The sequence below is a fragment of the Pelodiscus sinensis genome, chromosome 29, assembly GCF_052426305.1.
Source record: "Pelodiscus sinensis isolate ZL-2025 chromosome 29, ASM5242630v1, whole genome shotgun sequence".
In the NCBI taxonomy this organism is placed as follows: domain Eukaryota; kingdom Metazoa; phylum Chordata; order Testudines; family Trionychidae; genus Pelodiscus; species Pelodiscus sinensis.
This window is the reverse complement of record NC_143080.1, coordinates 7,811,871-7,838,930: the sequence shown is the minus strand read 5'-3', so window position 1 is coordinate 7,838,930 and position 27,060 is coordinate 7,811,871. Positions and strand designations below refer to the sequence as shown.

Here is a 27,060-nt window from a genome sequence, read left to right as displayed (position 1 = left end):
GAAATGAGTGGGTTTGCATTTTGTTTTGATCCAGCTGTGTATCAGGCAGTTTATCCAGTGCCTACACAGGGGTGAGGAACTGCACAACTTCGGAGTACCTTATGCTAGAAAGGCATCCCCAGAATAGGGAGTTGAAACCTCACAACCACATAGATCCAATTGGGCTTGCAACTGACCTCCACAGGGACAGAGGACACATCTCAAGAGTGCACGTTAGCCCACGGACAAAGCAAGAGGGTGTGAGAAAAGGACCTGTCATATTAGTAAGAAAATGTAACTAACAGACACTAAATTACAATGAGGATTTAGGAATTTGAGCCTGATTGTCAATCTTTGGACAGGCACACACCCATATGCAGATGACCAACTGTCAATACAAAAGCTTCAGGGGGTAGCCAAAGTTAGTCTGTAGAGGATAAACTTAAAGAACAAAAACTGGTCTGGTAGCACTTTATAGATGGTATCACGAGCCTTTGTGGGCACAGGCCACGTCTTCGGATGACCAGAGTTTGTCAATACAAAGCAAGAAGTGGCCCCAGTGCACACAAGAAGATGGGAGCATGTCTACACTTACAAGCTTACGGTGGCACAGCCATACCGACAGCAACAGCAACGTAAGATCACTTGTATAGCTGTGTTACGTTGATGGGAGAGAGCTATCACTGCTCAATGAGCTGGTTTTATTATGCCCAGGGGAAAGCTAGGTCAGCAGGATTGCTTCTGTCAATTAAATTTTGTGGCTCAGAGGTGTGGTTTTTTTCACTTCATGAACAACAAAAGTTTTTCCGACATAAGTGCTAGTGTAGATGTGCCATAACGTGGACACAGACTGAAAACCAGGCCTTTCACCAGATGACTATCCAACTAGAATTCCCCTTTCAAGTTTTCCTTATCCCAATACAGTTCAATTCCATTTTGCAGAAGAAAACCATTTCAAGTACTGCTTGGTTAGAGTACAGATACATATTTTCTAATGCAACGAGTCCCTTCCGCAGACTTCCTATTGTACTTCAAAGTTTATCATAGGTCCCATGATAAAGAGTTATCACAGCCTTTAGAGTCACGCATTCAAACATGCCATGTACAAAAAAGCCAACCAACCAAACAAAAAAGTCAGCTTGGATTCAAAACAGGAATTATTTTGGGGGAAGTCATATGGTCTGTGTTAAGAAAGCTAGACTAGATGACTACAGCAGTCCATTCTGGCCTGAGAATCCATTTCACTTACCAAACCTATTTTCCTCTGTCAGATGGCTCTTTGAGCCCATTTCCTTGGGTTTGGGAATAGAATGACTTTTTGTCCCAGGAGTTTCTTCGCTTTTTACACTGTAACTGAGGGTGTCTTGTAATGTTTGCAGAGAGCCTAATAAAAAAACAGGCAAAAGAGTTAGAATGTCATCCCCACCTTCAAGGTAAGGTGATTTATTACCAAGGTTCAGCGGCACAAAATTAAATAAAGCCACAGAGGTCAGCTCAGGGGAGCACTCACTCTGCAGTGATTTCTTCCTTTGAGGAGGTTTGTGGTCAGGTGCAGCATCCAGGGTGAGTGAACGAATGACCGTTTCGCATACAAACTGAGTCCCACTCATGTCTTCTTCCCCCTCTTCCAAGTTCACTGGATGGTCAGTCTTCACTTTCACCATGTGAGCATCTGTTAGGACAGCAGGCTTCAATTACCCCAGGGCCGTGGTCCCCAACACGGTGCCCGCAGGCGCCATGGCGCCCGCGGGGGCATTTCTCGGCGCCCGCCAAGTGCTCAGGGCTGGCTTAGCCCCGGGCACGTGGCGCATGCGCGGTGCCGGAGCCGGCCCCGGGCACGTGGCGCACTGTGAGCGCCGGCCCCGGGGGCGCCGCAGATTCACCCTCCGCGGCGCATGGGGGGGGGGGGAGGGGGAGGGAGAGCGCCGGCCCCGGGCGCGCGGCGCTTGGGGGAGGGAGAGAGCGCCAGCGCCAGCCCCGGGCGCGCGGCGCTTGGGGGAGGAGGGGGGAGAGAGCGCCGGCCCCAGAATGCGGCTATGGGGGGGCCCCGCCCCCCCGGGCGGCCAGCGGGCGAACAGCCACGCCCCCTGGCACCCGGCAACCCCAAACGGTTGGGAACCACTGCCCCAGGGTATTCTAGTACAGCTAGAGGAATGCATCACTGGACTGCGCGAAAGGCAGCCTGACCAGGGCGGAGGCTCGCACAAGGAAACCCTCTGGCTTTCCGAATGCTTTTACTGCTTCTCAGCAGACGCATTCCAGAATTGACTTCCTTAAACTTAAATATGAGCAAGCAAACTCCTGAGGAAAAATGTGGACCACAAAGAATGCAGCATTCTGAGCATAACTCAGTGCATAGTGGCAAGGGAGAGGTTCTGCGTTCTAGATCAGTTCCAGGGATTTTCTAACTGCTGTTTCTCACTGGATTGAAAATTCACGTCAATCCTGCAATCAGGGTGGATTAGCCAATGGTAGATTTCTTAGAGCCAGACATTCTCGTTTGTGCCTCCATAGAAAGGGTTAACAGGAGCAAGCTGCTGTTGACAACATTAAAGTAAAGTAGTGTGGACTCAGACTCAGCTAGCAGAAATGCTGAATAAGGAAGAACCATTTTGGCTGCATTTCAGGCCACAACTGCAATTTAAGGCAATAAAAAGGTGGCCACAAATGCAGCTGGAAATACACCCTGCTGCATTTGGTGGTGGCAACAGGTGGGTTCCTGGTTCCCACTTGAGAGATTTTAAGCGGCTAGCAACCTTGAGAAAGTGGGGATGTTCCTGGAGACTGCTTACCGGGTACTGGTTTAAATCCACTCCCCTCATTCTCCTCCTCTATCTGACCCAGACCAGGTTTCTCTAGCAGAGGGTTCTCATGTGGCAGAGGAGACATGCACGGAGTCATGTCTGGAAAAGAGAGGCAAACAAGTTTAGCTGCATTACAGGAGTAGACTTCCTGCTAAACAAAAGGCAAAATCTTTCAAGCAATCAGCCATTTTCAAGTTTAGCACTCCCTCAGGTTACTTTGCTGCAGATCGACAGGGACCAAACATCTCAGAAGATATCCTGTGGGGGTCATAGCAAAGCACCTCAAACACAGGCTGATCTCGCACACCCTACTGATGCTAGGTGGACAGAAGAGCAGCCTCCCCGAGGTCCATCGCCTTTGTTCATGGTGATGAGTGAGAAAGGGAGTAGAAGTGAAAGCACAAGGGGCCCTCAAGGTTTCTCCTGAGCCAGAGCAAGAGGAATGCTGAGTGAAGTGCTGAGAAGAGGCTGGAGCTTGGAAGAGCTCATTACTATGTCTCAAGGGGCAAAGTCTCACATGCCGAGTGCCAAATCGCTTCTCCAGTGCCACAGACCATGGAGTCCCAAAGGGAGAAATCGGCCTTCTGCATGACCACAGGCAGACTCCTTTTCTCTAGGTCTCCTTGGAGGGGGGAGGAGAGGGAGGAGGGGGGCGATGCTACGCACTGGAATTTAAAATGTTCCTTACCAACAGGAGTATTGTGTGGCACTCGCTCTAGCTCCTGCACAATGTTAATGTCCAGCAGCTCAAAGGACAGCAAGTCCTACAGGAGAAAAACCCAGATTGTTTCCATTCCTGTGACCTACACCACACCCATTCCCCCCTATCCCCTCAGAACCTACTGGTCTCACATTTATTTATTATAAATAAATCTACTCCACTTCTCCAGGGGCCTCAACAGTTCAGACAAACTGCTGCTCTCTACTAGGACTCTTACGTCCAATGCAGAAGAATAGCTGTGTTTGTAAAATCAGCGAATGATTAGAAAGAGGGAGACGATACAGTGGGAGCAATGCACATACAAATACCCTTTAGTAGAGGCAAAGGAGGAAAGGGGTCCATAAAACTCTGTGAAATAAGTTCTACTGGGGTAACAAGAGGGGAGACATTCCTATTGGAGGAGCAATATGCTCCCACTACTGCTTGTTCCAGGGAAATAACAGTTTTACTCAAATCACGAAAGCTCTGACCTGTATTTTCTTGAACTCAAAATATCTGACAGTTCAAGAAAACTGGGGCGTGTGACCCCTGTGAATATCTATTCACTTTACTAAAACAAAGACATAAAATCTTTTTTTTCTGCCTTTAATTTAGTATTTTACCTGTGCAGTCAGGAGATCAACCGATGGGATGTAAAACTCTCTCTCGCTGGGGATATTTTTAACCTTCAGAGGGAAGGCTTGCACGTCTGTCTGCTCCATCTCATCAGCCTGCTGGCCATCTGCTTCTGACGTTGAAGAAACCGCCTGCAAAAGCCAAGGGCAGAAGACACATCCCAGAGGCATCTTAGATTAACACTCTGATATTTGCAAGAGGCTCAAGAATATATTTATATAGCTACAAAGCCAGAATGTTATGCAGAATAGGGATGCAAAGGACTAGTCAACTATCCGATAAGCAAATGCTTATTGGATAGTTGACAGGCTAGTCCAGTGTTTCTCAACCTTTTTTTATAAAGTACCCCTTTAAAAAAATTATAAGTACCTCCAGGACCTATAATTCTCAGACACAAATATTTTTTCTACCATTGCAACACATTTGTTTAAACAACTTAATCGTAGCCAGGTGGGCGATGACATTTTGGGTGTAAAAAGTCCAAAAATAATAAAGCACTGTAACATTTAACAAAAATTCAGTTTTCTCCAAATTTCAGGTGTGTTGATGTACCTCCCCAGACTTCTCTTGAGTACCCCCAGGGGTACTCGTACCACTGGTTGAGAAACACTGGGCTAGTTGACTAGTCGCTCCCCTCCCCCCCCCCGCCCTTTTGCTGTCTCTATCAGAAAGAGGCAACAAAGGGGGGGGGGGAGGGAAGAAGGGAGGGTACTTCAAAGCAGCAGTGCCACATGGAGCCGAGGGCCAGACCTCAGGCTCCACATGACCTTGCCGCTTTGAAACACCGTGTGTATCCCAGGGCCAGCTGGGGTGTACCCAGGCTGCACGCAGCATTTCAAAGTGGCAGTGCTGCACAGCACCCAGGATCAGCTGGAGACTCCCCCACTGACTCCAGGCTCTGTGTGGTGCTGCCGCTTTGAAATGCTGCGAGGAGCCTGACGCTGGGCTCTCTGCAGCATTTCAAAGCAGCAGCGCTGCTCAGAGCCTGGGGTTACTGGGGGAGTCCCGAGGGCTGCTGCTATACTTCAAAGGCGAAGACATCTTATCGACCAATCAAATAGTCGATAGAAAATATGTCGACTATTCAATTAATCAATTACTCGTAATTTAACATTCCTAATGCAGAAGGATAGTATGAATACGAAAAAGACCTCATTCCACCTACTATAGAGTCTTCTGGACAGGTGCAAATATCATGAGATACGTATTGCAAGGTTTCAGTTGCAACGAAAGCCAAAAAAGCAGCTGCAATACACCTCAACAATTAACTCCAGGTTTGGCAAAATCAGCAAGTAATAGGTCAGCAATTGTTATAGCAACAAAGTTAAGCCTTTTTTTTTTTTTAAAACAATGAGAAACAACTGAAACAATCCCCACTCATTGACTAGATCAACACTGGGGGAGGATGGAAAGCAACCTACACCACTGCACCAAAGAGAAACAGACATGGTTGTTCTCTCTTCCGTCATATCAGTTTGGAACACTTGCCTCATTTCCACAGGACGTTTTATCCTTTAGACTGGAATTAGATGTCTTCTGATTTCTCTCCAAACAGGCAGTGGCTGGCGAAGAGGGATCCACAACGATACTGCACCAAACTCTGGGTCCAAACTGCTCCCCCTTGTGTGACAGCCGCCAATGAGAAGCATAGCTCCCTTCTAGAGCAGGCGCAATAAACGCGACCGAGACAATCCCCACTTGCCCTGCTGGCAGGGATGGCACCAACACATCCTTTCTTTCAGAAGACCCCAGGGTCAGATTTCCCCACATGAATTTCAACTGAAGGATAAAAAACAAAACCAACTTGTTTATTAGCAGCCTAACCACCCCCCCGCCACACCCACCCACATCAGCTCTGCTCTTTCAGCAGAGGACCCTACTAATGAACCCTTCAGTCTTCCTTTGTAAGTCACAGTCATGGCAAAGGCTGATAAAATATTGAGGTTTCCATTTTAATTTTGGCCTAGACTAAGGAAAGGAAGAGGCTGCATGCCGTGGTCAGATGTTTGTATGAGTGACAGAAGCAAAAACGGATGCAAGTCACCAATTCAATACAGCTACCCAAAGTTACAGTGGTCATTTAGCCCTTTTTGCAGTCCTGTGGCATCTAGTCCTAAGCAGGGCAAGAGGTCTACTTTTCTTCTATGAACAGACTAGCCAGACCCTGAGGCATGTGTTGCTTTGGCTGCAATCAGAAATAAAATCCCTGTCCATAGCCAACACATACAAGCTTTTACCTCCTGGAACTCACTTAGGTAATTTACAAGTGTAAACACAGTCATAGCAAAGGGGGTGAACCTTGGTGTCTGAGCTCCACTCCACGTTGCCTGTGTTCTTCATCCGCCAGTGCTTGATAAACTTTGTCCCTGGTTGTAGGTGAGTCCCATCAGGCAAATTCTCGTCCACAAATGCTGCGCTCAGTGTTGGGACAATTGTTGGACAGGGCTGGCTAGGACTCCTGAATACAGAGCAAAGCACAGAAGCTGCTCTGAAATTGACTGAATGAAGCAGACAGACTTATTTCAGTTGTCATTCTCCTCCTCTGTCTGTGGAAGGCAGATCCAAAGCCCTAGCATTTTAAATAAATCTCTTCGACTTACGTTTTAAAATCCCACCACTAAGCAGTGTGTCTTCCTTTGCTACAGGGCTCAAAATAAGACACTATTCTGAAAGTTCTCCCTAGTATAATTATAGCACCTACGATTAATATAAATGTAATAATTTATTCCTAGCTGGTTTACTTCCAATTGACAGTTCTTTGGAGTCAATTCAGCAAAGCACTTAAACACACATTGAAATGCTTTGTTGAATCAGAACACTAGTATCTGGTCAGCCTCATCATTTTCCCTGCAAGGACTCTCCACAACAGATGGGTTTATATCCCCCCCCCCCCCAAAAAAAAAAACTTGGTAGGAGGCTTATGGGCATGCAATTTAAATACAGTTTCAGGTCTGCACTATAGTTCAATTTAGTGTCCTTTAAAAAAAGGGGGGGGGGGCAACATTTCCTACTTAGTAAACAGGTAACACAATTGGACCTATTAAACAATCCATGAGCATAAATAGCTCTCACTAAGGTTAACTGGATGCAGACACATGTGGAAAAAAATACACCCCAATGATTTTAAGGGAATGAGAAACCAGAGGTATTGCATATTTTAAACCTGTACATGCAGAAGTAGAACAATGGAACAACCCTAGTGGAATTCTCTACATGAAAGACTCCCATCTAATGAGAAACGCCAAACCCTGCAATCCTCACTTAGGGAAAACCTTCCATGGAATTCCACTGTCATGGTGAGTCTCCAGGGTTTAGCCTTTCTCTATTTCATAAAATTCTACATAACGTTTTAACTTCATTGCATCAAAGGATCGAGAAATAGAACAGTTATGCACAAAGTACTGCAGTAGGTCCCAGCGTTCCTTACATGACAGCACTGAGCTGGGGGCTCTCTGATTTGCTAGCGGGTGAGCCGGTGATCTCCAGCGCATGGACAGAGTTCCACAGGTGAATCTTCCTGTGCAGCTTTAACTGTTTTTTGAGCTCTCGGACCTCAGCTTTGCGCTGTTTCTTCTCAGCTCGTAATCTTTGCTTTTCTGCCTTCAGAAATCTTTTGTCCATTTGTTTCTGGAGCCTGCAAATAAAGACATCCAGATCTGTATAACATATGTAGCAACCACCCTGGAGTTCAGCTTCCATCAAGAAACATAATTCTAGTTCTGCCCGGAACGTTTAATAGAACACAGAATGAAAAGCCTCAGGCTTCTACAAGCAATCTCTCAGTGACATCTCCTGCTGGGCACATTTCCCAAAGGATTGAAATTTGCAACAATTCCTGAATAGCTGGCAAGGATATTCAATGTGGCTCTGATGGAAGAACTAACTCTTGGAGGTCACATTAAGATACGTTGTACCACAGGGACTCACTGAACTAGTTAGCTGGCTTCTACAGCACCTATGAGATAAGAAGAAGAAACTTCTGTCCATCTCTTCCACCTTCTTGGAATCACAGAATACTAGGACTGGAAGGGACCTCAGGAGGTCATCGAGTCCAGTCCCCTGCCCTCATGGCAGGACCAAATACTGTCTAGACCATCCCTGATAGACATTTATCTAACCTACTCTTAAATATTTCTGGGGAGGAGATTCCACAACCTCCCTGGGCAATTTATTCCAGTGTCTGACTACCCCGACAGTTAGGAACTTTTTCCTAATATCCAACCTAAACCTCCCTTGCTGCAGTTTAAGCCCATTGCTTCTTGTTCTATCCTCAGAGGCCAAGATGAACAAGTTTTCTCCCTCCTCCTGGTAACACCCTTTTAGATATCTGAAAACTGCTATCATGTCCCCCCTCAATCTTTTCTTTTCTTTTCTAAACTAAACAAACCCAATTCCTTCAGTCTTCCCTCATAGGTCATGTTCTCTAGACCTTTAATTATTCTCGTTGCTCTTCTCTGGACCCTCTCCAATTTCTCCATATCTTTCTTGAAATGCGGTGCCCAGAACTGGACACAATACTCCAACTGAGGCCTAACCAGCGCAGAGTAGAGCGGAAGAATGACTTCTCGGGTCTTGCTCACAACATACCTGTTAATGCATCCCAGAATCATGTTTGCTTTCTTTGCAACAGCATCACACTGCTGACTCATATTCGACTTGTGGTCCACTATAACCCCTAGTCCCTTTCTGCCGTACTCCTTCCCAGACAGTCGCTTCCCATTCTGTATGTATGAAACTGATTGTTCCTTCCTAAGAGGAGCACTTTGCATTTGTCGTTATTAAACTTCATCCTATTTCCCTCATACCATTCTAGAAGAGTCTAAGACAGTCTTGGATTTAACATGGCATGGACGTTCTACTCTGCTTAGCCATCTAATGCATATTCTGGAAATAATTTCCACTTCCTGCTTTCTTCTATATCTGGAGTCATAAAAACCTAAACAAACCCCCAAAATACAGGTGTTTTCAAAATGCCTCCTGCAGAGCAGAAGAACACTACCATCTAACCGAAGCAGCTATGTATTTACCTAACTTGCTCCAGAGTAGCTGGGAGACGAGGGGAGAACTGCCCAATGCTGTACGTCTCAGACACACATAGAACAGGTCTCCGCAATTTCAACAAGACATGATTAGGATCATGTTCATATGTCCCTGCTTCACATAGTTCACAAATACTGTAGGCTGGGCACACACTGCAAAAGAAACAGAGGCAAGCATGTTGTTTAAAAACAAATAAAGGAACACGTGTGTTTGGGAAAGGAAATCCTCATATGGGTAACATCCCCATTTCCCTTAAGAAGCAGTCACTGTATCAGAACCTCTGGATATTAGGCAAAATTAACTGGGTGGAACATGAGCTGGCTCTCTTATTAATGCAGCCACATTTATCAAGAACATTCCTTCCAACCCATCTCCATCCAAAACATTGAGTCATTGACTCTTTACTGTCACATCTTAAAACATGTGTTACTTAACTCATGAGTGACAGGCTGTGGATAGTTCTGTGAAATGGGGTAAAAAAAAAAAAAAAAAACACCTAAGCAAAATTCTTTGTAAAATATACTAAAATAGAGTGAATGACACAGTGTAGAGGACAGGACACCAAAGCTTTCAGCAGCCTACCAGGGCTATAATGCAGATGGGATGAGATTAATGGAAATGTCCCAAACTGCATGCTCTGAGTGACAGAGGAAAGATACACAAGACTAAACTAGGTCAACTGCTACAGTTGCTATTTAGGCCAGAAAAACAAAGAATTTATTTTTGCAGGACCTCAAAGGGCCGCTGCCCCTTTTTATGAGAGCTGTGTTACCACATAGCACTTAGATCATGGGTTCCCAAACTGAAGGGGGCATGAAGAAATTCCCGCGGGGGGAGGGAGGGAAGGGGAGGGGACCCAGCCCCCCCCAATTTTTGCTGTTCCCTTTTTTCTCAGTTCCCTTTTTTTTGGCTCAACAAGTTTTGCTGCTTTGGGGAGAGGGGGGCATGAGGGTTTCTCAAAAATCAAAAAAGGAGGCATGATGTCGAAAAGTTTGGGAACCACTGACTTAGATCTGTAGGATCTCATAAATGACCTTAATGCAGGATTTAGTGCTTTGAATTCTGCTGTGGCTGCAGAGAGGAAGGGGAGAAAAGTATGTGCAATGAACTAGTAACCCAATCATGGACAAAAACAGAACTATTTACCAAAGACACTGGGATCTCAGATCAAGGCCCCCAGCCCACTGAGAAAGTTATCAAGTCACCAAAAGCACGTGTGCTGACACAGTTGCTGATTATACAAGACATGCAACAATGCACACAGGCACATCTGAGATCAGGACCACACTCTGTGGGTTTAAACTTTAGAGATTTTTTTCCACAGTGCCGACAATTCCTCTTCCTACAGTCTACAGCCGGGGTGGGTAGTCATTTTTGAAGGTGGGAAGGCGGGGGGGGGGGAGGCATGTCACAAATTTCAGAAGTGGCCTTGGGAGGAAGGGGCGGGGCCTCAGGCAGAAGGGGCATGCAGCTCTCCACACCTCTAGCGCATAGACGCGTGATCCCTTTCAGCTGTTTATTTAAAAGGCTCTTGTGTTCCCCACGGCTGCTATCTAACGCATTGCCTGACAGGTGCAGGGAAGGCACCAGCCCTTTAAACAGAAGCACTTAAAAGGGCTCACAGCTCCCTGCGCCTCTAGCGTGTTGCTAGGCAGCCCAAGACGCGAGCCCTTTCGACTTCTATTTGCAGGACTTTCTCCTTCCCCGCAGCTGCTAGGCAAGGCGTGGGGAAGTCACAAGCCCTTTAAATAGAAGCAGTTAGAAGAGCTTGTGCCTTTCTCCCGCTCCGAGGCAACATACTAGGGGCAGGGTTTGGAACTGCCTTGCAGGCCAGATCAAAGCCCTCGGCAGGTGGAATCCAGCCTACTGTGAGGCTTTTGCCCACCCTCTGGTCTACAGGCATGCAACACTGAAATGTCACTCTTCCTAATGAGCCAGGTGCCATCAGAGTGTACCTGCACTGGTAGCGGATCCCCACTATCCGGGCTTGGCAGTTGCTGCAGGATATTAGCCAGTCACACTGGCTGCTGTCCGTTGACTGGGTCTCTGGCGCTGGGTCTGCTGTTGCAATGGAGCTGCTGGAGGAGTCTGGGGGCTGATTATGAAGGATGAGCTTCTCACTTAGTTTTTGTTCCAGTTTCTCAACAGTTTCTTTAACGACTTGTTCCCTGAACTGAGGATAAGCAGAAGGTCACCAATGGCACATGCCTGGTCAACTTTAGGTTTTGGTCCATATAGGCACAATATTCCCAGGTTTTAAGCCAGAAAGTTCAATGTTAATTCCTTTCCCTCTCCTGGCATCTTTCAAACTGAAATCAGTGGATTATCACCCTCCTCAGAGACTCAGGTGGCATTTTACAAACTACCAAACCACTCACTTTCATGTTTATAGCAGAAAAGCAAAGAGAAGATTCTCATATTCATTCTATGGCACAGCTTCCAAGGCAGGCCAGGAAACTCTGGGAATCAACTATTTCTCTTTACTCTCAGGATCTGCATGGACCTTCCGAGAAAGCTAGTAGGTTTTCACCTTCAGTTTTACAGGATCCCTACATGTCTGAGTCCTGGCTTTTCTTACCATCCCCTATTCTGAATAGTACTGGTTAGCTTCTTTTTAAAGGGCTGCTTAAAAGTCTCCAGAGGACAACCGTATTAGTCTGTAACTGAAAAACCTTCAAATGGTCCTGCAGCACCTTAGAGACTAACAAAAAAATGTAGATAGTATCATGAGCTTTCGTGGGCACAACTCACTTCTTCAGATGAAAGGAGTTGCTTAGTTTGTGGTGCTATTATTACAAAAATCATTATGACTTGGATTAGTTTCAGGAAGACAATAGCTGATTATTCCTGGCTATTCATTTCTTCAGTGTGCTTGTGTATTTAGTAGGAATGCTAGTGTACAGTGGAGTAAACGATTAACCGATTAAGTTTAGGCATCCCATAGAGCAGCCTCTGTCCATGGCAAACCTGGGTGCGCCGAGGGTAGAGGCTGCTTTGCAGTAGCAGCTCCTGTCTGGGGCGGGGGAGGGAGGAGGAAAGGAGGGGGAGATGGAGGGCAGTCTGAACTCCCCTTAAACAGAGGCTGCTCCACATCCCATCACACAGATGCAATCAAACCTATACTCGTAAGAAACAAAATCCCACCCCAACAGTGTCTCTCACAAATCTTTGAGGTGACAAAGATCTAAGGAAACACTTACGGATTCCAAGTAGCTAGTAAACCACTCTGGAGGCTTTTCATTGGTCCCTTCAGCTTCATTATGATTTAGCTTTTGCTGTAGAGCCAAAAATAAATTGCAAACCTTAAATACATACAAAGAAATTATGTATCTCTAACCAACTTGAAGTTTTTGCTGCTTAATCCGAAATCCAAATAAATACCTCCCACCCCTCTCTATCCATGTGTAGTTAGGATAGTTCAAAACTTCCTCCCCTAAAGCACCTTTCACCATAAAGAGTTTCAGTCTCCTACTAAAACATAAGCAAGCCACTACCTGCATACACTAAGGCTATGTCTAGACTGCAGGCGGATCTTTCGAAAGAGAAATCCGCTTTTTTGAAAGAGAGCACCCAGCGAGTCTGGATGCTCTCTTTCGAAGACGGCCTCTTTACATTGAAGAACGCCTTCTTTCGAAAGAGGAACTTTCGAAAGAAGGCGTTCTTCCTCGTGAAACGAGGTTTACCGCCATCGAAAGAAAAGCCGCGTTCTTTCGAAATAATTTTGAAAGAACGCGGCTTGAGTCTGGACGCAGGGGAAGTTTTTTCGGGAAAAGGCTACTTTTCCCGAAAAAACCCCTGAGTCTGGACACGGCCCAAGTTATCAGGCTACAACCTTACTGAAAGCTTCTTCCACTATTAGCTTTAGATGTTAAATTCTATCCTGAAACAGAGAAAATTACTTGACAGCAGCTAGTTTGTAGCTGAGAATTAGAGAGGGAATCAAGGCTTTAGGAATGTAATAATCACACCTCCTTTAATGTTTAAGACTTCGTCCTCGACATAGACTCCATCCTAGTATCAGGCCAAAAAACCCGCCCCTCGGTTACATCAAATCAACTTCACTGATTTCAGTGGATTTGAAGAGGTGCAACTGAGAAGCAAAATTTTGACTACCAGCCTGCTGTAAAAGACTAGCAAGTGTTACTTCTAGTAACCATTTGTTTTAAACAATACAGCTCCGAATCCTACCTGTGTTGTGGTCTCCCTTTCAGCCTTCAAATCCCGCCCCAAGGCCTGAGCAAGCATGGAATAGTGAGAGAGGGGTCTCTTTCCGTCTTTGGGAATAGGCAGTTTTTCTGACCCAGCTTTTTCACATGCTTGTGTGGAACAGGAATGCAGAGTTTCACTTGGAAGGGAGTTGACTTCGTACACTTTCATTTGGAGCTGATTTCCTTGTGTAACTGCAATCTAAGTAAACAGTGCATGATCACACACTTTCTATTTCCTCCATTTCACAGGCAACAAACAAGCTTTCCAGCAGACACATATGCTACAGTGGCATGGCTGAAAAGCCAAACAAGCAAGGGACATGCCAGACTCTCAGCTGGTCTCAATCACCAAATAAAATCATTAAAAAGTCGTAATACAAATGGCAGGGAAAGAAGACAGAGCTTCTGTTAGTTTTGTTAAAACCACAGCAGAGCAATTTTATCTGAGCTGATAAACAGGGTGGACTATGGAGAATTTTAGAGCAGACAGAAGATTGCTTCAAAATTCTTTTGTTCTTTAATAGTTAAACATTAGTTCCAGAACAGAAATTAAAAACTGAAACAAGTGGTGAAAAGATTGGTCTGCTAGTTACATAGAAAGTGATATAACGGAGAATTTAACCTTAGATTAAGCAGCTGAGCTTGCCACCACTGTAGTTTACATTACTCAGGAATGCAGGACTGGAGCATGTATGTAATAAGGCCTTTAAGAGTGTGGAACACCACGCATAGGAGTGAGTCCTTTTTACATTATCTGAATATTGTTTTGTTGTTCAAGATTCAAAACATTTGGAAAGCCAGGGGAACAATATTCTGGCCTGGAAGAATTATTCTGATGAAGCCTTCAAACTAGTGTCTGAAGTTAGACAATTTACAACCACGCTGTTCCGATTTCCCACATGCCAGATAGCCTGAGAAATCCCACACTACCTGGATTTCCATTATAGAGATTTTTTTTTGAAGATATTAGAAAGGGTACAGGATCAGTTACCTTCAGAGCTTCTTCATATTCCTCTAAAAGAAAAAAAAAGTGTGTGAATATTTCCATGTCTCAGACATAACATGGGGGCATTCATTCAGCATCTGATACTTGGGATCCTGTGTTATGAAGTGAGGGCTCTCTCTCAGGGACTCAGTAGCATTTAAAGAGCCTTCTCCAATTTGCAAAAGTAGCACAGAAGAAAGTATATGCACATTAGGGATGTAAAGATATAACCGGTTAACTAGTTACCAGTAAGCATCATCCTTACTGGGTGATGTTTACCAGTAACCAGTTAACTAGCCTTCCACCTACAGCGTGATACAGGTGGGAGGCTGCTTCAGTCCGGCTAGGCCCGCCATCCCACAGCACAGGTGGGGGGTGTTCCAGCCCAATGGGGCTGGAGCAGCTCCCCTCCCAGACTGGCCTGGCCAGAGTAGCCAGTGGTACATGCTGCCCGGACGCCATGGGTGGAGGGTTGCTCCATGGTTAACCAGTTAAACATAATGTTTAACCTGATAACTTTTTAAATGGCAGGTTTACATCCTTAACATGTGCAGCCTGACAAGTCCTCCCTTCATTTCTACCCATTTTTCATAATGAGCCAATGGACAACAACAAATATCTTACAACTCCCCAGAAGACCTGAGCATCAGGACCCTCCACTGCAGAAGTTCAAGACACTGGCAACCTTGATGAACCAAACATCCCTTCATTTGTGAAGAGGTCGAGGGAGAAATATGATCATCAGCAGCCAGCACCCAAGTATGGATTGCTTATCCAGAAAACTTTGGGGGGGGAGGGAGAGTGAGGACAACAGGACTAGCTAACACTCCATAAGCTTTTTAATAGCCACAATTTAAAAACCATCTCTCTACAAAGAGCCAGCCAGTAATAAGCCAGGGGGCAACAGAAGGAAGGATGGTTAAAAGGGGAGTCTTAAAAATAGCAGTGCTACAGATTTTCAGAAGCAGATCCTCCCTCTTCACCAGGGAGATGCCATGCCTTGGCACTGCCTAAGCAATGCCACATTTCCCCAGAAATCTAAGCAGTGCTATTACTTTACTGAAAATAACATACCAAACAACAAACCAAACATGAAAAAATAAAGCAATAACTTACCTTCACTATTGACAGAGACCTGTGAAGAGAAATAATAGTGAGCAAAGGCCAACCACATCATTAAAATTTCCTATTACTACTTCCCATATGTTCCAATATTTGAAAATTTACTTTCAATAAAATTATTCCTTATTCAGACTTTCAGAAACGTTGTCTTACTTCCCTTACCCCATCCTTACCTCCACCCAGGTGTTATTTCATCCTGCTGCATCTTGTTATTAACTGAGATTGTACACTCTTTGGCTCTTATTAGATTTGTGTATCAATCCCCAACTGAGGCATTTGAGGCACTATTAGAACACAAAACACACAATCCTGTTTACTAAAAGCAAGTTGAAGAAGATTTCATCAATGCCTTTGTTTCTATCAGTGACCCAATCACAAAGTACAGGCAGTCCCCGGGTTACATGGATCCGACTTACATCAGATCCCTACTTACAAACGGGGTGAGGCAACCCCGCACTAGCTGCTTCCCCCCAGCAGACCAGGGAGACGCGAAGCTAGCACTCCTCCCAGCAGACCAGGGAGACGTGGAGCGGCTTTTCTCAGCAGACACCTCAGCTTGAGAATAAAGGACTGAGGGAAGTGAGGTGTGGGAGAATAAAACTGAGCTCTGGAGAAATGCTTGGCTAGAGTTTCCCCTACAATATGTACCAGTTCCAACTTACATACAAATTCAACTTAAGAACAAACCTACAGTCCCTATCTTGTACGTAACCCGGGGACTGCCTGTAGATTCTAATTTATTACTTTTCAATGTGTAATGCTCAACTGATTTAGACACAAGCCAGCCCCATCTCCTACAGTTTGTCCGATTAGTAAGTATGCACAGAAAAGATACTAATCTGTTGCACAAGATAGATCCTATTTCGTCACTACACTGTTGATTCTGGGCAATGAGTCATCAGTTAGCATTTCTGAATGAAGTTTAACAAAGAGAGCACCTAGTCTTCAGAAGAGTGCCTTAAAACCTAAACGGAGACTCTTCCTGTAATCCTTTTCTGGAGCCCACACAATACTGATCTGTTGTCTAAAGTAAAGTACCAAAAAGGGTGCTCACTTAAAGCTTCCAAAAGCATTTACTTCCCCCACAATGCATACAAGCGCTAAGAGCTATCCAATGGGCAGTGTTCAGGAGCTATCCGAGTGTAACTGTGAACTAACCCTCTAACTACACACTGAAAAACAGTGAGTGGGTCAGGTAATGCTGTGCAGGTAGTCACCCAAAAAGAACAATTACAAGTGGGCAACTTACTCCCTCAGAAGGGAAGCATCACTTCACAGAGATCATGGAGTCTGAACAAAACATTCAAAGAATTTGAACTTGCCACATCATACAAACAGACCTAAGTTTTCCACAAGAAACTGCAGGAACAAAGGAGCTTGCTTTGCAGTGGCTGAGAACAGGAGCATCCCACCACACAAGACGGCGGGACTACGACCGATTTTCACGAGGCTATGGAAGATGGCAACAGGACAGCAGCTTTCCATCTTTTTTTAAGAGGGGAAACCAGCCAAGTGAATCCTATAGGTGGCGCTGCAGAGTGGCAAAGAAAGTTAACTCTGACCTGTCAAACACAAACCATTTACCTGAATGACCAATGACAAACCATCAATTAGTTGGTGGCCTCACACTAATTTTGGGGGGGAGCACACAACTGGAATCATTAACATAAGTACCTCATCATTGTCCTCATCCACGTATTTGATCTGAATGTTATTTAGATCAAATGAAACTTTCACCTGCAAATAAAAATAAATACAGAGTGAGACAGGAACGTGGTAGTTCTTAGCTAGTCATAATTATTATAGAGGAGATGGTTTAACTCTCTCCCTTCCCACTGTCTGTCGTTTGAGAACAATTAAGTTTATGAAATCCCATTTTTCTGCAGTCAAGTTACATTCATTCATTTTCTTCCTCTTCCCCCCCTTCCCTGCCTCATCAGGATCAAGGGCCATACTTCCCTTTGATCCCTTGTGTTCCTTAGTTAATATGCACCTAAAACCAAGATTCATTTAGCAACCTTTCCCCTGAAAAGGGATTTACACAGCGTTAATGATCCTATTCTGTATAAATACCCTGCAATAAAGAGAGGCTGAGGCAAACCATTCTTAAGCACCTGCACTTTTACACAAACAAGCCATCAAAAGAGTTTACTCATGTGAGGAGCCTTTATTTCACATAACTGCTTCATTGTCCCTTGGGTTTCCAGATACAGAAACACCAGAATTAAAGCTCCTTACTTCTACAGCACCCACTGCCTGATCATCTGCACAGTGGGACCACACAGAAACTCTAACTTCAAATTTTTCAGATTCAGGAAAAGAGTCTGATGGAACCTTTCTATATTTTGCACTAGCAGACGATCCAGAAAGGCTCCAAATGAGCCATAAACACAGGCAAATGTTTCCTAGTGTGATAAGTCTTTGAGGCGCTTGTACGTTTCCACAATTATGAAATTTACATATGGAAACAATGCTTTTCTTTCCTGAAGCAGATTCTAATCCTTCCCCCTGACACAAGGAATAATTACGTAAGGACCAGGTTTCTGCAATTCTAAACCTAGCAGAGACAACCAGTGGGGATGGAAGACAAGCGAAAGCAGAGTTTCTTTGCAGTAGATTCCTGAGAAATGAGCAACGCCCCAGAGAAATAACAGCAATTAGTGTAGCGGACCAGGACAATAAATGCAGTTGCCTCAATAATACAGCCCAGAATCAGCACCTTTAGAAAGTCATCTCAGCACTCCTGATAGAATCCCTCACTGCAGGTTTATAGTTGCCATACTGTTTTACATTACCTGCAGAGTTCTCCATTGAGAAACTGCAGCACTGAAAGTTTTGGAGCATCCACCCCAGCACTCACACAGCTATAGGAAGTGCTGCAGTTGGCTCATATCCCTCACTCCCTGTGTGAGTAGGAGATAGGATTACAGAGCCAATGGCCTTGTTTTTAGAAGGGGAAAAAAGGATATCTGACTGGCTTCTCGTGACAATACGAGAATCTGAGCTACAATGCCTTCCAGAAGATTGAAGTGAAGTTCTCAAGGGAGTGCTACTGAGTTCCTGAATACAAGGATGAGAGCTGTGAAGCAGGGCCCTATTGAAGATAACTGCCAAGTCTTCGAAAGTAATGGGAAGCAGAGGTATAAACTGATAACTGCCCTTTCTGTCAAGATGCAGCTTTGTGAGAGTATTAACAGAAGAAACAAAACAGAAACAGGAAAAAGATGGAGGGTGATTGCAGGTGGAAAGGAATTCAGTGCATTATTCCTACTGTGTCTAAGGGTATTGTGAACTCCCTCAGAGAGCTGTCCCAATGAAGGAGTTTAGCTAGAAAGTGTTGGAAATGCAAATCCAAACTAACACTTGTCAGTTACCAGCCGCCTAACAGGATATACAGATTGGCACAAGTTTACACACACAGTTTATATGCAAGATAAATATTTGCATCCAAAGGACAAACCTGTATATAAAAACACCAACATAACAAGAAGCTGATAACTCTTATGTAGGCAATTCCACTGCACCTCAGAACAAAGATAAGTGTCAGGAGAACCAGTCAGTCAAAACAGAGACCCATCGTTTCCCTAGATCTATTTTGATGGGGAGGGGAATGGGAGGGGAATTAACAGGCTGAGGACTTGCCATTGCATTTGAGGGTGAAAAAAGCCTTAAGTTTGAGACCTTCGTAATTGTTAGTGGTGTGGAAAAGAACAGGATATGGAGACTCTAAGACCTACCTCTTACTTTCAGACAAGCCAAATGAAAAAAAAAAAATCAAACTTTCACAAAATAATATTTCACCCCAGAACTAGTGAGTTGCAACCAATTCTAGAAAACATCAAGGGTAAAAAGGGGACAGACTGACAAGATTTAGAGAGATGAAGAAGCCGTAGAGGTTTTTAAGTACCAGCTTGATAAAACCCTGACTGGGATGATTTAGTTAGGGTTGGTCCTGCTTTGGGCAGGGGGTTGGACTCGATGACCTCCTGAGGTTTCTTCCAGACCTATGATGCTATGAAAACACAGACATCAACATGATTAGGACTCCCAAGACTAGAGAGTTTTACTAGGGGCTTCTATGGACCCATTTACATTAGTCAAAATATTTCTCTTCGTACCTTGGACAAGTGGTGGGCAACCTGTGGCCCACTGGGGTTCTATGTGTGGCACATGAGACATTTGGTTTACCATTGCTCATGCACAGGGTTGCCAGACTCTGCTGGTTTTCATCTGTGCAGTTTTTTTTCCTACCAGTATTATAAAAGTGTCATGCACTTAAGCAAAGGCAGGTGAAACGAGGTGCATACGGATTGCACACAACATTGTGAGAGCTGTGCGCGCCTTCTGCATCCAATCGAAGTGCTTCTACTACCCAATCGATACTCCCCCCTCCGCAAATTCTAGGTACACAAGCAGAGTTAGCAAAACTATCCTATCCTGAGAGACTGTCTTGGTTATGACAATCTTGTGACCCACTGAAATGAAGGAGGGCCACTTATGCAGCCCTCTTACTAGCCTAGGTTTCCCGTCACTGCCTTGGACTAACATAGCAGCACCAGCAAAAATATGTAGAATATATGTAGCTACTAGCTTAACGAAGTTTAGAGGATCTTGTGTTTAAGTTCTTCACTGTGGCAATGATCTATTTTAACATTCCCACTAATTTGCTTTTCTCAAAAGAAATACAATTGACTATATTAAAAATAAATGTTCTTTCACTCCTAGATTTTTATGAAATTTGGAAAGAGGCAGGATAGTATAGCAAACTCATCAATACAATCACAAAACTCACCATGGCTTCCACATCAGCCCAGGTTGTGTTTGATGAATCTGAAACCAGAAAACTCTGGGTCTCACCACTAAAAGTCACACTGAGATTTATCTGGGGCTCCATGCTGCGGGGCTATGGTAAAAGAAAATGTGGTACCTTAAAATATGTTAAGACATTTCAGCCCAAATCCTCTTCTGGGGAAATTAAATGCAACTTCACTGGAATTGTGAATTTAGTCTGTAGTATTTAAGACTGAACAAAACTTTGAGAGTCTAGGAATTAACAAAACTTTGCCTATAGAAATGATGGCTTTGCTCACACAAATGACATTCCTCTTCACCAATCAGCCATCCCACACAGAGCCCAACTGGAGTCTTGGCTCCACGATGACGGCTCTGGAAATTCACTACAACTCCTCCAACAGCAGTTTACATTGAGATCTAGAGTCAGGTGACTGGCAGATACTTCCTCCCTGAACTGGCTGGGCTGTATTCCTGACAGGCAGATCACACAGCTGAAGGCATCACTGCCCTTCCAGGCACTGCCCACATGGCTTTGGGCTACTTAGCTTTTTTGGCATATTGTTTTTTTTACTCAATACATGTGTAACGCAGAGGCACCGAGACCCCTGAGAAAGGGAAAGCGACTCTCCCTGTCTCAGGGCCTCTGGGTTACATACTTCCTTCAGCTGGTGTCACAAGCTTCAGAGACCTTCCAGCAGCTCATCCCAGATAAGCCTTAGCCCCCTTGTAATAGGGATGTTAAAATATCAGTTAATTGATTAGTCAAGTAACCTCATGAATTCGTACAGACTATTCTATAGTCCCCAGGTGCAGGGCCAGCAACCTGTGAGAGCTGACTTCACTCCGGAGTTTCCCCCTGCTACTCCACGCTGCTGTATCAGAGGCAGCAGCGCAGGGTGCCAGGCAGGAGTTGGTCCCAAGGGAAGCGAATTTAAAAACCCTGCACTGCTGCCTCTGATAAAGAGGCAGCAGTGCAGAGTGGCAGTAGCCCTTGTCATAGAACCATAGAGCTGGAAGAGACCTCAGAAGGTCATCAAGTCCAGCCCCCTGCTCTAGGCAGGACCAATGTCTGAGGGGAAGGGTGGGGTGTCTGAGCTCCCGGACACGGCACGAGCCAGAACTGAGCCAAGCTGCCTACCTGCCCGTCTCCTAATACATTTTAAATACAGAGCCACAGCAGGGATAGATCCCGGACCCATCGCAAGCCGGGACTGAGCCAGGCGGCTGGCCAGCCTGCTAAAAAACTGAGTGACAAGGGGGAGGTACATGTGCGTGGTCTATAGCATGAACCTATACGCTCTGGCTGATGGGTTCATTGACTACACTGTCCCATCCCTACCTTGTCAAGCCCTTGGCAGCAGGCGGGTTCGAACCTGGGCCCCGAGGGGCTGAAGCCTCTGCCCCACGAGCTACAAGCCAGCGGGCCCGTCGCTAAGGCCACAGAGCAGGCTTCAGCCTCCCACAGATTCGCCCCACAGCTGGGGAGCTGCCCCAAGCCCGGTGCTTTGACCCACGGGTGCCAGCTTGGGGCGGGGGGCGCCCCGGGCTCGGGGCTAGCGGAGCTCCGCGCCAGGCCTGGCCCGCGGGCCGGAAGCGGCCCGGGGGCCGCAGCTGAGGGTGGGCAGCCGCACGTCGCGGGGGGGGGGAGATACTCCCCCACGATGAGGCTCCTTACCCGCCCCCGGCAGGTCCCGGCTGGGGTACGAGGGGCGGACGGAGGCTCCAAGCGCCACTCGCTCCTCCTCACTGTTGTGACAGCAGCTTAGGAGTCAAAACATGGCGGAGTGGTTCTCTGGCCCCGCACCCTTTACTGCCACCCGATTGGCCCTGCGCGCCCGCCACTCACAGCCGCCCGACGTCTGATTGGTCTCCGCCGCGAGGGGCGGCCATGTTCGCCAGCAGCACAATAATAAACAGAGGCGCGAGAGGCTGGATCCGACCCCCCCACTTCCGGCAGGCCCCTGAGGAGGGCATCGTCCGGCATGCATAGCGTCATTACGCAGGCGGAACCACAATTCCCAGCCTGCCTCGCGCTCGCCTACTACAACTCCCAGCATGCCCCGCCTCCCAGAAGTGCCCGCGTACGCTGGGAACCGTCGGCTCTGTTGGGCGCCTTGTACCTCCTCGGCGGGGCCGGGCTCCAGACATGGCCACGCTCGCTGAAGGAATCCGACTCCGCCCCCAACACAAGGCCTGGCCTTTTGCCGTCCGCCCGTGACGGAATAAACAAGCCCCAAAGTCACATGGGACAGCCCAGCCAATCAATTCATTTACTCCCTCACTTCCGGGTGCGCGGGTAGCCGACTCTTCTCCTCCACGTGATGCGAACTCTGGTGGCTGATTGGCCGCTTGAAGGGGGTGGTTTCCTAGGTGATGGAAAGGGCGCGAAGCGGTGAAAAGGTCCGACAGAGGAAGCTGGAAAGAAAGCGAGTGAGCGAACGGGGGGGGGGTGCGGCCAGGCTTGGGGGGGGATGTGTGGGGCAGGGGGTAGGTCCTATGCTGGCAGGCTTGGGGGGGGGGATGTGTGGGGCAGGGGGAAGGTCCTATGCTGGCAGGCTTGGGGGGGGGATGTGTGGGGCAGGGGGAAGGTCCTATGCTGGCAGGCTTGGGGGGGGGGATGTGTGGGGCAGGGGGTAGGTCCTATGCTGGCAGGCTTGGGGGGGGGATGTGTGGGGCAGGGGGAAGGTCCTATGCTGGCAGGCTTGGGGGGGATGTGTGGGGCAGGGGGTAAGTCCTATGCTGGCAGGCTTGGGGGGGATGTGTGGGGCAGGGGGAAGGTCCTATGCTGGCAGGCTTGGGGGGGGATGTGTGGGGCAGGGGGTAAGTCCTATGCTGGCAGGCTTGGGGGGGGGGATGTGTGGGGCAGGGGGAAGGTCCTATGCTGGCAGGCTTGGGGGGGGATGTGTGGGGCAGGGGGTAAGTCCTATGCTGGCAGGCTTGGGGGGGGGGATGTGTGGGGCAGGGGGTAGGTCCTATGCTGGCAGGCTTGGGGGGGGATGTGTGGGGCAGGGGGTAAGTCCTATGCTGGCAGGCTTGGGGGGGGATGTGTGGGGCAGGGGGAAGGTCCTATGCTGGCAGGCTTGGGGGGGAATGTGTGGGGCAGGGGGTAGGTCCTATGCTGGCAGGCTTGGGGGGGGATGTGTGGGGCAGGGGGTAAGTCCTATGCTGGCAGGCTTGGGGGGGATGTGTGGGGCAGGGGGTAAGTCCTATGCTGGCAGGCTGGGGGGGGATGTGTGGGGCAGGGGGTAGGTCCTATGCTGGCAGGCTTGGGGGGGGATGTGTGGGGCAGGGGGAAGGTCCTATGCTGGCAGGCTTGGGGGGGATGTGTGGGGCAGGGGGTAGGTCCTATGCTGGCAGGCTTGGGGGGGGATGTGTGGGGCAGGGGTTAGGTTTTCAGCTGGCAGGCTTGCGGGTGGGGGTGGATGTGTGGGGGATGTAGAACCTAAGCTGGCAAGGCTCAGGGGTGGGGGTTCATGTGTAGGGTGGGGAGGGACCTAAGCAGGGTTTGGGGTGGGGCAGAGCCTGCAGGGGTAGACGCTATGCTGGCATGGTTTGAGGTGAGAGTGTGACCCTACATTGGTGGGGGCTGGGGAACATACATGGGGAAGGGCCCCAGGGGAATAGGGCTCCAAAGTGGCAAGGTTCAGGATGGGGGCAGAGTCTGGAGGGCTAAGCCTTGAATTCACAAGGTGTGGGAGTAAGGGGTATGTGTCACAGGGTTTGAAAAGTGGGGTGTAGTTAGTAAGAATACAGAAGAGCTGTGACTGGAGGACCATTCCACTTGTTTGGTTTGGCTGCCAGGGTTTGTTGTTTGTCTGAGGAGGTCCCTCCCACTGTTTTGGTTCACTTTAAATGAGTGGCTGATGTGGTTGTCCTCCTTTGTTTTCCTACCCCTCCCTCCTTTCACCTGCTCAGCTTGTGAAGATAAGTGCCAGACTGTCACTCCCTCCATGGGTTTTTCTGTTTACTTTTGTCCTTGCTTCAAGAGTAAATTTTAAGACAATGCTGCCCCCACTGTCTGAGTTTCAGAACTTAGTCTATCCAATAATCCAATTCAAGTAAAAAGTCTCATACTTGGAAACTGCCATCCCAGAATAACGTGGCAAAGATTTTGGCTCAAAAACTAAATCTGATTGTTCAGGTTAACAGTAATTTGATCTTTTGCTAGTGCCACCTGCTTTTGCTGCTGAGCCATATCATGGTTTGTTTCTGGTTTCCAGTTGCCCATACTGCCTGTCAGCCAAGAGGGTTTCAGATTTTTCATTTTGCAGACATATGATGTGCATTGCTGCTTACTCAGCTATAGAACTGTACTGAACCAGCAATAATAAGAGTAGCCTTATTTATGAATTTTTCCCATTTGAAACTTTACAGTGGTGTCTCTAAAATATTTAATTCCATAGATATTTTAATTAAAAATCTTTTTGTACTTGGGTATAGGAATATAAAGGAGTAACCAGTTAATGCAATGCTTACCAGACAGCTAGTTACCAGCATGCTTACCATGGTAAGCAGCTCCCAGTCCAGCTGGAGCAGTTCCCCACATGTGGCACAATATGTTGTGCCCGGGTGGACACACCAAGCTGCAGGCAGGGACTGCTCTAGCCCATCTTGGTGCCAGTTAACCATTTACCCTGGTAAGCATTTTAAACTATTAACTACCCTGGTTAACACATTAAATGGGATTTTATATCGCTGCTAAGGTGGTGCATAGAGATCACATGTGGGAGCAGGACTCTGTTGTGCTAAGTGTGATGGGTTGGATCACAGAAATCCCCTTGAGGTTCTTACCCAGTGTGCTGATCAAGCAACTGATGCCCACTTTCTTTCTCTCTGAGGCTCCCTATGCCCGTGTCCTGCTGGGCCAGATGATCTGCTCTCCCCTAGTCAAGGCACAGAGTTGGGGTTACTGCCTCCCAGCAGAGCAAAACATGCACTGAACCAGCTTAGCTCTGGGAGGACTTAGCTAAGGCTCTTGACAACATCCAAGAGCCTAACCCCCAAAGGGACAAAAGCCCCAGATAAATCTGTCTTGCTCTGGATAAAAGTTTTACACAGAGAAAGCTTATAAATTCTCCCTCTTTATCAATGAATGAGAGAGATGCACAATGGTTATTCCATCAGCCCTCCTGGTAAACAGTTATTTACACTGGGCTTGATAACAAACAAAAGTGTTTTTATTAAGTATAAACAGTAGGATTTAGGTGGTTGCATGTGAAAAAAGATGAAAGTAAGTTACTAAGCCAAAAGAAACAAACCCCACTGGTTAATTCTAATATGCTAAAAGAAGTGTTACATGCAGATTCTTAGCTCAACAGTAGTTCTAATTATCTCTTTCACAAACTAGGCAGCCTTCTGGCTTGGGCCCAATCCTTCCTTTTTTCAGTCTTAGATGTTTCCGGTAGGCATTTTAGGTGGTAAGTGGGGAGGTCTCTTGGCATCTGGCAACTGCCCTATTGTTTGGTTTCCCCCCTTTACATTGCTTTTGCCCAAGGTGGGAATTCTTTGTGTTCAGTTCTAATTTTTCTCACCTTGAGTGGAAATGTATCAGATCCAAAATGGGTTCCATTGTCTAGTGGCCTAACCACATGTCTTTGTAGGACCAACCATAGTTTGGGTTTGCAGGAAAAAACAAAACCATTCACAGGTTGTAGACTTGATCACCTACTCATTAAGTTCCAAAAGTATCACTAATAGCTTTTACTTGAATACCTGGACTAATAAAACAGGTTCCCAGTTAATATTTCTAGCTTTACATACAAGAAATATACTGAAAATTATTTACTAAGGCATCATGCTCACTGCATTCAGACTCCTCCTAAAGACTCAGATCTGCCGCAGAGCCTCAAAAAATAAAATAGTTCATATGTTAAATGAAGGCTTGAAAAAAATTGTTCATCAAGAAGTTTACATGAGTTCACTGAATCCTATATGATCTTATTTCTGTTACTTTACCCTGCACTACTCTACCCCCTCTAGATGGTAGTTACCTTCATATGTAATGTCAAGTCTATAGTTTCAATTGTAAACCCTTCAGAGCAAGGGCCCAACGACAACAGCACATATTAATGTTGTAATATTCACCTCATAGGCAAATGAACATGAGACACTGTGCTGGAATAAATTGCAATGATGTTTCTCTCTTGTATATTGTGTCTGGAATTAAAGGATGGATTCATCTGTGGCTGCCATTGGAGATGTACAAAGTGTGCTCTTGGCTATGCAGAAGAACTTGGAGTGTCCAATATGGTAGGTCAAGGAAATAATCTGGACTTCATACTATGCAGTAAAATTGCTTACTATTTTTTTTGCCTTATAGTTAAATACAATTTACTCTACGCACATCCAGAAAAACACACTGAATAGTTGGGGTCATTTGGAAAATGCATATTTGTGTTATGTGAAGCCTAAGCTTGCTGTATCTCAGAAAGCTTATTGAGAAAATATTTGCATTTGCTCAGATCTAAGCATGAAGAGTTAAAAACAACACCTGGATACACGCAAGAAATGTGTGTGCTAACACATTCTGCCTTTATTAACAAGGAAGCATGAATCTCTCTTAACTATTCAATAGTGGGGGAAAAAACAAATTGATTGGATCCAAGCACTGCTTGTGAGAGAACTGAGAATCAGGCTGTTCATCTCTACACAAAGTCCATAGTCCTTTAAAACAAGCATGTTAAAATGTTAAGGATCAGAATTAAAGCCAGGAAATTCAGAATTCTTGATGAGTTTAGGACAGACTCTTTAATTTCAAAGAACAACATATGTGGTAGATTTTGCATATAATAG

The 27,060-nt window shown here is 46.2% G+C and overlaps 2 protein-coding genes across 13 annotated transcripts in view; one reads left to right on the top strand and one right to left on the bottom strand.

The window, feature by feature from the left end:
• Positions 1–22,519, bottom strand: part of NBR1 (NBR1 autophagy cargo receptor) — a 29,782-nt gene extending 7,263 nt beyond the window's left edge. For 3 of the 6 annotated variants that reach the window (XM_075911349.2, XM_075911350.2, XM_075911352.2), the window contains exons 1-17: positions 22,115–22,226; positions 20,267–20,377; positions 17,149–17,211; positions 15,469–15,487; positions 14,359–14,381; positions 13,348–13,566; positions 12,360–12,434; positions 11,115–11,332; positions 9,147–9,311; positions 7,547–7,753; positions 6,418–6,577; positions 5,608–5,898; positions 4,107–4,250; positions 3,472–3,547; positions 2,772–2,882; positions 1,490–1,651; positions 1,229–1,363 (exon numbers count right to left, since the gene is read on the bottom strand). In XM_075911349.2, the coding sequence (XP_075767464.2) occupies positions 1,229–1,363; positions 1,490–1,651; positions 2,772–2,882; positions 3,472–3,547; positions 4,107–4,250; positions 5,608–5,898; positions 6,418–6,577; positions 7,547–7,753; positions 9,147–9,311; positions 11,115–11,332; positions 12,360–12,434; positions 13,348–13,566; positions 14,359–14,381; positions 15,469–15,487; positions 17,149–17,211; positions 20,267–20,368 (2,170 nt within the window). In that variant the 5' untranslated portion in view covers positions 20,369–20,377; positions 22,115–22,226. The other 3 variants (XM_006125703.5, XM_025185966.3, XM_075911351.2) reach the window with 3 other exon arrangements.
• A 10-nt stretch (positions 22,520–22,529) lies between these two features.
• Positions 22,530–27,060, top strand: part of BRCA1 (BRCA1 DNA repair associated) — a 78,830-nt gene continuing 74,299 nt past the window's right edge. For 6 of the 7 annotated variants that reach the window (XM_075911346.2, XM_006125700.5, XM_075911348.2 and 3 more), the window contains exons 1-2: positions 22,530–22,698; positions 26,437–26,517. In XM_075911346.2, coding sequence (XP_075767461.2) covers positions 26,438–26,517 — 80 coding nt within the window. In that variant the 5' untranslated portion in view covers positions 22,530–22,698; position 26,437. Of the gene's footprint in view, positions 22,699–23,867; positions 24,906–26,436; positions 26,518–27,060 lie in introns of those variants that run through there. The other variant, XM_089773947.1, reaches the window with a different exon arrangement.